The sequence below is a fragment of the Vanessa cardui genome, chromosome 13 (genome assembly GCF_905220365.1).
Source record: "Vanessa cardui chromosome 13, ilVanCard2.1, whole genome shotgun sequence".
NCBI classification, from domain to species: domain Eukaryota; kingdom Metazoa; phylum Arthropoda; class Insecta; order Lepidoptera; family Nymphalidae; genus Vanessa; species Vanessa cardui.
In genome coordinates this window covers 7,637,689-7,649,508 of record NC_061135.1, presented here as the reverse complement: position 1 = coordinate 7,649,508, position 11,820 = coordinate 7,637,689, and the positions used below count along the sequence as shown (strand labels likewise).

At 34.7% G+C, this 11,820-nt stretch overlaps 1 protein-coding gene across 1 annotated transcript; it reads right to left on the bottom strand.

Annotated features, from left to right (window-relative positions):
- Positions 1-449: 449 nt before the first annotated feature.
- Positions 450-2,030, bottom strand: LOC124534943 (neurofilament medium polypeptide-like). Its single transcript, XM_047110982.1, has one exon. The coding sequence runs from the start codon at positions 2,028-2,030 to the stop codon at positions 450-452; it is 1,581 nt and encodes a 526-aa protein (XP_046966938.1).
- Positions 2,031-11,820: the final 9,790 nt, after the last annotated feature.

The following is an 11,820-nucleotide window of genomic DNA, read 5'->3' as shown; positions in this document are numbered from 1 at the left end:
TCGGCGACTGCCTGGTCACCGCAGCTCTGACTAAGCCGAGATAGGTTTCGAATTCAACCAGGCTACGGTTAGGGGAGAAGTACGTCCCGACGACAACGTACTCCCCCCACCCCACCACTACGTAGCCCGATCCCCTCTCGATGAGTGAGAGGGGGGGCCCCGTTCTGCTCCTCGTGAGGACCGCCACGGTGTCATCCGAGTCCTCCGGCGGCGTGGTTTATATTCGCTTGGAGGAAGCTTAGTTGTCCGTGCATTTTTGGCTGGCTGCTACATTCACTTGTGGCGGTCCTGGTTCCTTGAACCGCCTTTCCTTTCGTGTGGGGAGGGTTGCAGTCCCTTCCACCCATCGAGTGCCCTGAGGGCCTCCCAGCCTCTGCACAGACTGCGCAGCGGGCTGTTGCAGAACATGACGGTGCCAGGTGCCCTGCACCTCCACACCTGTAGCACAGCTAGCTCCTGTCAACTTTTGACGGGCAGAGAGCTCTTGTGTGCCCGAGACCAAAACACCGGAAGCAGCGAAGAGGTTGCTGCTCCAGAACCCTGACCCTAGCAGAGCTCCATCCCACTAGGAGCCTGCCATTGTTGGCCAGGGTCTTAGCCGCCACCGTCGGGCACCTCACGGTAGTCATGCCTACCCCCGCAGTACCTTTGGCGATAGTCCCGACCCGCACAGAGTCAACGGGGCAGTTACCAACCCTGGCAATAGCTGCCGCCAGCTTAGCCTTAGTGACGGAGTCGTCCAGCCCCGTGATCCTCAACTCAGTCATCCTCAGGGGTAGAACGACGTTAGCCACTCCATCCAAGGCGACGCGGAGCTTATCCGCCAGTCGCCCAGCCTGTTCCTGGCTCTGCGACTTGGGCAACTCCAGGACCCTAGCACCGGTGGCAGCGCGGCGGATCTTTATACCTTCCCCTATGCCTAGCTGCAACAGGTCGACGCTTTGCTCGGCCTTCTCTAGCACCTGAGCGGACGTCACTCCCTTCTCCTCTGCCTCAGGCTGTAGAGAGATGATGACGGCAGCGGTGCGGGGCATGGATATTTTGCCCTTCTTCGGAGCTACCGCCGAGGTGGCTGTGGGTTTGCTCGCGACTGGTGGGGAAGATTTCTTATTTTTCCCTTTCCGGACAACCGTGGCCCAGCTTTCCTCCTGTCCCGTACGAGCCGGAGCTGAGGGGGCGGGCGTCCTAGCTGCCGGTGGTACCACTGCAGCTAGAGTTGTCCTATTAGTCTTGGCCTGCTTCTGCCTTTTGGGAGCTGAAGCCGTGGGTGGCATAAAGGGCCTCGGTGCGTCCAGCTCTTCGGTTTTAGCTGGTGGGCTGCTAACTCTAAGGGAAGGGAGTCTAGCGTCTAGCATCGCTCCGATCGAGATCGTGATGAACTCTTTCAGTTCATCGATCATTGCAACGCTAGATGGCGTGGCCGCAGAAGGCCCACTCGAAGCCGTCATGGTCGCCCTCATGTCGGCGAACTCCCTCCTGTGAGCCTTGAGTTCGACTTTAAGGTTTTCGACCTCTCGGCGAAGGCGGTTGTTGTCCGCCTGCAGACGCCGTGTCTCTTCCGTCTCGGTGCGAGAAAAGAGGACCTCCGCTATTGCCTGTAGAGCGGCAGCCGATTCTTTGAGGCTTTTAATGTAGCCGAACTTGAGGTTGCCCGATTTTTTGGCAACCGTGAGGATAGCGGCTACGTTGCGCTCCACCTCCGCGTGCAGTTCCTCCGCTCCGAGCGTTGCCGGGTCCATGCTGTTTGTGCCCGACGATGACGGCACTACTGCGTCCTTCCTTTCGGTTGGTGCATTTTTAAAGGCACGGCTACGGAGAGCCCTCTCGAAGGCAACTTCCCGATCCTCCTCCTCCTTTTCCTTTAGTTCGGCCCTAGCCCGGGTTAGGACGTTACCTTTATTTTTGCCGCGGCGGTGGGCAGTGGGTCTCGCCGTCTCAGCTCCCTCGCTTCCGGAGTCGGAGTCATCCGTCTCCAGCGGGCGATGTTTTTCGACAGAGGCCTCCGAAGCGGTCTCCATCTCCGAATCCATCTGGATTCAAAATCTGGTCGCAGACTAGATTATCCCGCACGACAGGTACGGTCCATAGCTTCTGATTATTGAATTACGTCATTTTTGTGAAAGATTCATCCACCAGAGAAGAAAAAATAAAAAGTAATAGAAATACTTTAACAACAGTGAAGAGAATTTGTTTTTGTAAAATAATAAAATCAAAAACGTTGAAAGATTTGTCAATGTGAAACTGCACGAAGACAAATATTAGTTGCCAACACTGAAAGAATCACGGACAAAAACAATCCCAGGAGACCTGTCTAGATAAAAAATGACTGTTGTCCGAATGCCCAAAACCTATTTCCAGAAAATGTATGAGGTGCATTTCGAATTCGGTGTAAAAAATATACAAGTTTTTATACGTAACACGAAAAAATAACATGTTTCTAAAACGACCTATTTCAGGGTTTGTTAAAGTATTTTAGCTAGGTTAATTCTTTTTCCATTTCGTTACAATTTTCGCTAAATTTGTTCAGCTTAATATTTTTTTAAAGTACAATACAATGGTGCTTTGTACTATCTTTATATAAGTTTTTATGGTCAATGTAAAAAATTGTAAATTCAGTACTAGAATAAAATAATTCTAAATGGTTAACGAAAAGGTACTTTCTTCACTTTAAAAATAAAATTATTACAGTATTATCTAAAAATTTGTTATTTAATTTCAACGACGATGAATGATAATATAAATTTATCTATATTATAAGTTTTTTCAAACTCGTTATCATCAAAAAGGCTTTTTGGACAAGCTACAAAAGAGATCTGTTATACAAAACATATTTCCACAAACTCTTTCTGCTGTTTGTACTCGGTAAATCGTAATTTCCATTTCGAAACGCCTTCCGGAAGATTGCGAAGTTTTAATACGAGCATACGGCATTTCTCCTTAAAACTTTCTTATTATTAAAAATGTCTGAAAATCTTCGCTCAGTTGGTTTTAGTGACAAAATATTTTTAAGATAAATAATTCCTGCCTCCTGTCTTATATAAATATATTCTTTTTTTATTTCTTAAACTTAGTAAAGTCTAAGAAGAATATTATTTTGTTTTGTATTTGATAAAGCAACTAAGGGAATTAATTATTTTAACAAAACATTATATCAAATAAATAAGACAAAAATAATGGTATAACTTTTTGAATGAATAATATAACTACAATTCGCAAAAGACGAATATTCTTCAAGAAATAAAATATGAATTATACCATTTTCTTTAAAAACGATAAACAATCTAACAAAAAAAAACAGTTCTGATACAACAAAGGTGGAATACAATGTACGTTTTAAAAGTGTGTGATGAATGAGTCAGGGCACGAAGAGTAGGCGAGCTCGCGCTCCCAAAGAAACACTCTCCATTCCACAATTTATGCGTTTCAGTCATACTGTTGGCACGAAAATCCTTTAAAATACAAGCACTTTTCCGTGCTTTGATGTCTATTGTTATATTTTTTACCCTCGAGGATATTTTTATATTTGCACGTTGTTTGCATAAATTGTTGTGTTTCGTTGTTGCTCATAAAATAAGTTTCGCTTCTTTGTAAATATTTTTTAAAAATTAAAACTTTTTACAACTCTTTAAATGATGAATTTTTGTGTTTGTTACTTTTAATTGGATATTGCTTTGGGTATATTTAAACTTCACGATGCGTACATGATTTTCGATTAAATGAAAAGAGTATCAATTATATACTATCACAAGGGTAAACGGAAACAAGTTATACGAAATAAATCACTTGATTCGTAATAAAATACTGAATGATATCGTCACTTCGGTGTAGTATATAAAAAATCGTAAACATTAATAAAATGGATTCGAACGAATTAATAGCAGAAATATTATTCCGTATTGCAAACTACAATAACGTTCCCTCATCCATTTTCACAGCACATTTATCCAGCATTTATTTAAAATGTTAAAGCTCTATGGAAAGTGCTCCTTCCGCATAATATACAGAGCGCTTTACACTTTTTGTATTATTCAACTTTTTCTTTAAGGAGTTTACTTTTAAGTAGTAATCGTTACATTGACATATCTAAAACAATTTAGCAAATAACAATGTAATATTTACTTTAGTATGTCTTTTTATTGTTATAAAATTATTTTATTATATTTATGCCTTATAAATAATGTTGCCATTAAAAAATATATTTGTATTGTTGTTTTCTTTCATGATAGATATAGGGGTGGGTAGCATAATAAATTGTAAAATTTGCATGACAGCAGCGAGAATCGCGTACTAATTTTACCAAATACCTATGTTTATTCAAGTGTCTATTCGAAGTTGTTTCTTTTACAACACATACAATAAATCACTAGCCATATCTTTAGCAATTTATTCTTTATATTGTTTGTAAACTGATTGTCATTTGAATTCGACTATTTTAACACAAAAAAGACATTGTATACTGTCTCAAGTTATCTTTAGTTAATGATATTTTTTTTAGAAATATTTTGCAGTACATAAGTACTATAAGTTGATAATCGCCGGACCTTACGTAATTTCCCGTGTAGTCCCATGAAAAAATAGACCACCGTATTTCCTACCATGGATGTCATAAAAAGCGACTAAGGGATTTTATATCCTCCCAAAATATAATACGAATTATGTAGGCTCGTTATAATACGCATTCGCTACAGTCCCCTTAAAAGCGTTTAAACCAAATCAATTTAGATAGCAGCTATCGAAATTATCACTTAGTAATAAACTCTGCCAATGATACTGGCCAATCTTTTGCAACAGAGTTGTAACAGGGCCTTAAATTGTATTAGTGAAACTGAATGAGTTCTAGAATCAAGTTTATACGTCAATAATCCTATGTTTCCTGTATTTTGAAGTCTGAGGAATTATTGCGGCGATAGGGTTTTGGTACCGGGCTTCAGTGGGCTCTACGCGTTTTCTGCAACTAGTGACTGAAAACTGATACTTTTGTTACAGCAGCCCTTCAAAGCAGCTCTACAAAGTATCAATTTTATTTTCTTTATAATTAGAAAGAAAATCCACCTTAAAGCCTCAAGTCTTGGTTTAGACGTTCTATTAATGTCCGGAATCCTATAATCCTAATTTATAATGTAGGTATACTAAATGTTTAAGGAGTTCCCTATTTATCCCAACAACTTCATAGTTTGAACAAATGAGGACCGACTGTATATTGAGGAGTTGGTGATAACAGTTAAGCATCATTAAAACCCAAAAGACATGTAGCATGGACCAATTTCCGAAAAGGAACATTTTAGAAAAATATTAAATAACAGTTAAATAATCCTATAATATAATAATAATATATATACAATATATGTTTATTGATGCATATAACAATAAAAAACAATTACAAATTATACATGAGATTGGTCTTGATTTTAAATTCAACGTGCAAATAATTAATTTAATCGAAAAATTCAAATTTTGAATTAGTAAATCTTTCTAAGCTTAACGACTATCCACATACATATATGTATTTCATGTTATAAATCTTCAATTTAATTTCTAAATAAACAATGTAAATATCAATTATAAATTGCTTTATAGCCTTAATACTAGAATGTTTAATTCAATTGAAATTTATCAGCAAATAAAAATAAGTAAAAATCAAATTCAAAATAAACTTTTTTCAAGTAGGCTTTCACAATCACTTTTGAATTGTCATTTAACAATTATGATAAGTGAAGGTACCACCGGTTCGAAAAGTAGATTCTACCGAGACGAACCGGCAAGAAACTCAATATTTTTTTTTAAATAATATATAGTGAATATTGCTTATGTAATAAGAGTTCAGTTTTATGAATAACGATACAACTCTCACGTAACTTCTACAGTTTATATTATTTTTATGCATAAGCAAAATATATCCTTCTTTGAAATTTTACTAATATTTACTGCTTTTTATTTTCGTTCTAGAAAGTACTAGTCACTTAAATAATACTTATGAAATTCTACCTAAGGAATATCTCATAAGGAAATCTACATCTGACAAAGTTACATTTCTAAATATGTTATTTCTACGTTTTGGTTCGTATAAAGTTGCCGTCGTGGAATATATGTAATATGCTTTCGACTAAATTATGCACGAGAATTAATGATGATAACAGTTTAATATGGATAAAATGTTTCGTACGTGATCTATCGAATAACTATTGTTCACATTATTCTTATTACTATGAATTATTCAAAATATAAAGGCTCTGCTTTCATTTATGTCTTTTGTTTTTTTTTTTTATAAATAATTGATTTTTTTATTCGTTACAACATATTTTTTTATTACTTGATAAGGCTTTTTGCAAACTTGTGTAGGCAGGTAGGTCCCACCCACTCATCAGAAATTCTACCGCCAAACAAATACTTTGTACTGTTGTGTTCCACGATGAAAGGTGAGTGAGTCAGTGTAAGTGAAGGCACAATGACATACCATCATAACTTCCAAAGATAATAAAGCAAAAAAAAAGCCTTGTAAAAGCAAAATAAAAACAGATAAGAATATATACTACACGGTTAACTTTTTCAAATATTAAATATCCATAATATCTCATGAAATCTTATTTTATGTAAACGTGTCACGCAAACAACGGAAAACTAGAAATCATATTCAAAACAAACAAATAATGTCAGTTATTTTACAAAACAACCTCTGCACATTGAAGCAGAATGCACACGAATTTTAAAGGCATTCGTAATATCTAAGACTGACACATTCGGTTAAGCTAGACGAATTTATGTGTTAGCTTGTGCTCCTCATAAATTCAGACATATTTGCTGGGTTGAATGCAGAAGGCCCAGGTATGACACTAAGATATATTTTCAAGATAGAACATTAGCATTTTTTTAAGAGTAGGGCCTAGTTTGAAAACGTAACAACGACCAACTGAAAATGGACTTAATTCTTCTCACTTTAAATAAAGCTAAATAGTTTATTAAAATAGCGATAATCTCAAAATCAAAGAGATTTTGAGATTATCGCTATGATTCTCATTTCAAATAATCTTTTTGAGTTACCCATAATCCATTGATTCAAAGGCTATATAGAACGAGATGGAATTTTATAAATATCAACAAACAAATATATTTCAGTTATTAATATGGTGTACTTAAATTTTAAATTTGTACCGAGTATTAAGTTTTATTATTACTCGCCATGTGTCATAACAATCATGGAAAATGTCTGCACTAATAACTCCGTCGTGTGTTTTTGGGTAAAATACAGAGCATAATTTAAAGTTTTGTAACGCTCCGGCTACAGAACACTATGTGTCTGTAGCAAATGTGCAAAACATTTGACTGCGTTTACACAAAATATTTCGTCATCGAGAAAGTTTATTTATAGCATTTTTAAAAGACATTTTCATTTATTTGATACTTGGAATATTTAAGTGTGTGTGTGTAAAATACATATATGTATGTATCTGTTATGTATATAGTGGTAGTAGTAGCCCAAATTAAACTTGCAGCTGTCGGCCAATTTAATATTTATCGTTGGTTACTGCACTTGGATTAAGCCGTCAGAGGTATCGAAGAGAACAGGTGGCAGGATTTGCATACAAATTTACGGATTCTATTTTTTAAATTTGCAGTTCTTCTACATGTTTATTCTTAATCATCAAAGAGAGTTTACCAAGAAGTATTTATACAAATAGACTAATATAATTCTATTTTTAAAATTGATATCGAAACTCCTTTTCCGTTTAAATATTTTATTCAATCAAATCTGTCTGTTCCATGTCCTACTTTAAAATCTCTCATACGTTTTACAATTTGAGAATTATTTCCTTCTTTGAAATATTTATTATAATAATTCTTTAGATAAAATATTACTTTATATAAAAATATGTCTCATACGTTAGTTATGTACTAGGTGGATACATAAAGCGCTTTATAAATCAAAGATATTTAATATATAATAATACATATACAGTCTTAATACCCAGCATGTGTTAGGTACAACATATCTTTGACTCATTCAAAATATTATTAGTTTTATTAATTGACCTACAAACTTTATAGTCCAGACTAATCAAATTGATACAAAAAGTATACTTGATACCGGAAGGCTACTACTCAACTTTTAGGCTAATCACAAAAACATAAGTGGACAAGTTGGGTTTATGACAAAAGAGCTTCAAGCAAATATGAACAATAACTACAAACAATTCAATGAACAAACCGTCAATAAGGCGTATATATTATATAAGATTGTATTATTAGTTGCGTACGAGATTATATGATATGTTTTTTTTATTTTTATTTCACATAATAAAACAAGCTAATTAGGCTGCTATGCCAAAAATCTATTACTTTGTTTAAAGACTGTTTGTGTTCACAAAAAGACCATAAAAATTTACTTTGTCGACGTAAGCATAGAGTTATTTAAAAATGAATTCGGTAAAACTCATTACTGCTCTTTATATAAATTCCGCGCATACATTTTATTAGTATCGCGAATAATATTGCAGCTTCCATTTAAGGTTGAAAAAACAGACGTAACCCAAACTTAACCTATACATTTACGATATCCGTCCTGACATAAAAATAATCTCAATAAGTAGAATTTTATACGAAGTACAAACATCAACATTGGAAAACAATGTTAAAGTTTTCTTAATAAAATGGAATTGAAAATAAAGTTTTGTTTGTCCTTCGAATATTGTAGACGAGGATTTCATTAAAATTTACCAGTTTATAATACAAGCTTGACCAAATTTAGCGATTAACTATAGAATGAAGGTGCAAAATCTCATCACTCAGGCCATTATGCCTCCGACGCTATTAGCTTTGACCCTCATCCCGAGCAAAACTGAAGTTTGACGTACACGTATTATTCCATTTTGCTTCGAAAGTAAATTATGCACGCTTCGGAGATTTTGTAACACGTACGTTTTAAAGTGTTCCTTATTTTGTATTTACGCGTGTTATATTGTTTAGATTTCATGAAATTTTATTTTGAGTTAATGTCAACATAATTTGTCTTAACACGTTCAATGCGGAGCAAGGTCTAATACCTCGTATGTGTATGTGTCTCTCTTGCGGTGCGACTAAGAAAAACATAGACTTCTCTGACGTGCGGAGTTCATAACATCTATTTGATATATTGTACAAAATATTAAATATATTATTTGATGCCTATAGAAAACATAATGCTAAGGTGTACCTACTTTTATACGGGATATAAGTAAATATCTTTGACCACGCGCCGCACTGAAGAAATACCATAAAATTCGATCACATCACATCATTATAACAAATTACCATCTTATATAAAAAATGTATGTTCAGTTAACGGGTTCAAGTCACAACTCTGAAAATATATTTTAGAGAATACCCACTTTTGTAGCAATTAAAATACACACAGCTATTTTATTATATTCTATTCCGTTAACTAAGTATCTATAAATCGATTTTTTTATTGTAATTTTTACATTTATCATGTCACATGTCTCTTTGATCTGTATTTTTGAGAATAAATTCTTAAACCTCACATCATAATTATCAAGTTATAGTTTCTTAATCATTACGAGGTCTTATAAGCCCCGTAACGCAGGAATGAAAAAATTAAAAAAATGATGCCGCTGCATACTTTTTAATAACGTATTCATAAGAGCATTCCACATTATGCTTACCGAATAAAAAGGGATCGAGTATTTTTATTTTTTTTATTTTTTTTTTTATTTATTTATAATTCTTTATTGCACACCACAAACAGAAACAAAAAAGAAAGTAACATAAAATTAATAAAATACAAAAAAAGGATTAAAAAAAAAAACAAAACAAAAGAAGTACATTAAAAGTGTTGTACAATGGGCGGACTTATGGCTTTTTAGCCATCTCTTCCAGACAACCCAATCAAAGGGAGAATCCAAAACCATCGGCGTAGGCGGTGCAGTCATAAACTTACATACAAATAGTTACACACTAATACTTATACTTCTTATATATATATATAAATATATATACATATATATTATATATAAATAATATATATCTCTATCATACACTAATACATACTTAAGATAATAAAATGATATAAAAATACATAAAATTACATAATAAATGTTATATAAAATAATTAATTAAAGTCGTCTGAATTATTATTTAGGTAATAGTTTTTAACGGCTCTTTTAAAAACTGAAATAGATGAAGCCTTTTTAATGTTTACTGGAAGGGCATTCCATAACCTTATGGCCTGTACAGTAAACGATTTGTTTAGAAATTTAGTTTTGTGTACAGGCATTTTAAGTGTTAGGTACCGCTTAGATCTTAAAGACAAAGGATCACCAAGAAATTCAAATTTATCTTTTAAATATGTAGGAAAACTATAGTTAAATAGCGCACAGTACAGAAGAGAAAGAATATGTAAGTTCCGGCGAAGACGTATAGGAAGCCACTTGAGTTTTGAACGATATTCGGAGACATGGTCATATTTTCGTAGGCAAAATATGAATCGAATAGCAATATTTTGAAGTCGCTCAAGTTTATTCAGTTGGTCCTCGGTGAGATCAGGATAGCTTGCATCTGCGTAATCTAGAATTGATAAAAGGAGAGAGTTTGCTAGCATAATTTTGGTAGGAATTGGAAGTACAGATTGGAGTCGTCGCAATGAGCTCAACGCAGCGAATATTTTCCTACTGACCTCTTTTATTTGTACTGACCATGATAGCGTCTGGTCTAAATACACACCGAGATCTCTAACGTTAGAGTAGTAGGCTATTGTAGTACCTCTGTATTCCACAGATGGTAAATTTAATAAATCTACCCTAGAGATCATGCCTGGACTTTATTATTAAAATTAAGTTATGATTTTATTATATACATAACTAGCAGCTAAACCCAAATGCCTTCTAAAACAGGCCGCGCGTACTGACGTTTTCACGGTTGAATATTTACTTCACGAAAATAGAGTAACCCGAAATGTATTGACATTTCTTTCACTATAAGTGCTATCCGGGATGGCTGTCAATCAACAACAATATTATTCAATCTACATCTTTGAAATCTTAAGCAATCGAGAATTCTAAAGCATTTTTACAGTTTCGTTTTTAGTACTTAATACAATTTTATTGATGAATATATTTTTTGAAATAGACAACAATATAAAGACATATGAAAGAAAAAGCTGAAGCAAATCTAAATATTTGTGTCTTTTGTCAAATTTTTGTTCCATTTACTGTCGAAACGCTTGGCCCTTGGAGTAGTGGTGCAAAAAGCTTCATCAAAAGTGTAACACCTCGCCTCATTGCCTCCACTGGTGACGACGACGGCTGGTTCGGAATTGCGGTTCAACGGAGAACTGTTGCTAGCATTCTTGCCACCATTCCACGCGATCTAGATTTGTACAGTACCTAGTTTTAGTTCACATTAAGTGTTATTATTTTTTATGTTAATAAAAAAATTATGATATAAGCGTCATATTGTATTGTACCAACATTATCCAATTAAAAATAATTACAAGCAATACAAGCACATAACGTTAACTCAGAGTTGCAAAGAAAATACAATACACACATAATATCATATTATGAATACAAAACGAAACGCGCTTACGGTAATCGGCTTGTCGTTAACATTAATGTTTAATGCCATTAATAAGAAAGGTATATCGGAAACAGGTAAATAATGAACGTGAAATTTGTATGAAACAAGTAAGGATTTAACGACAACGACTTGGATAATGATATTTAAATTGACATGAAAATATTTTTATATTAACGCTTAAATACATTGATTTGTTATAGGACGCTTTAAATTTTAAAAATACCTATAGCCTAATGGCTATATAGCATCAAT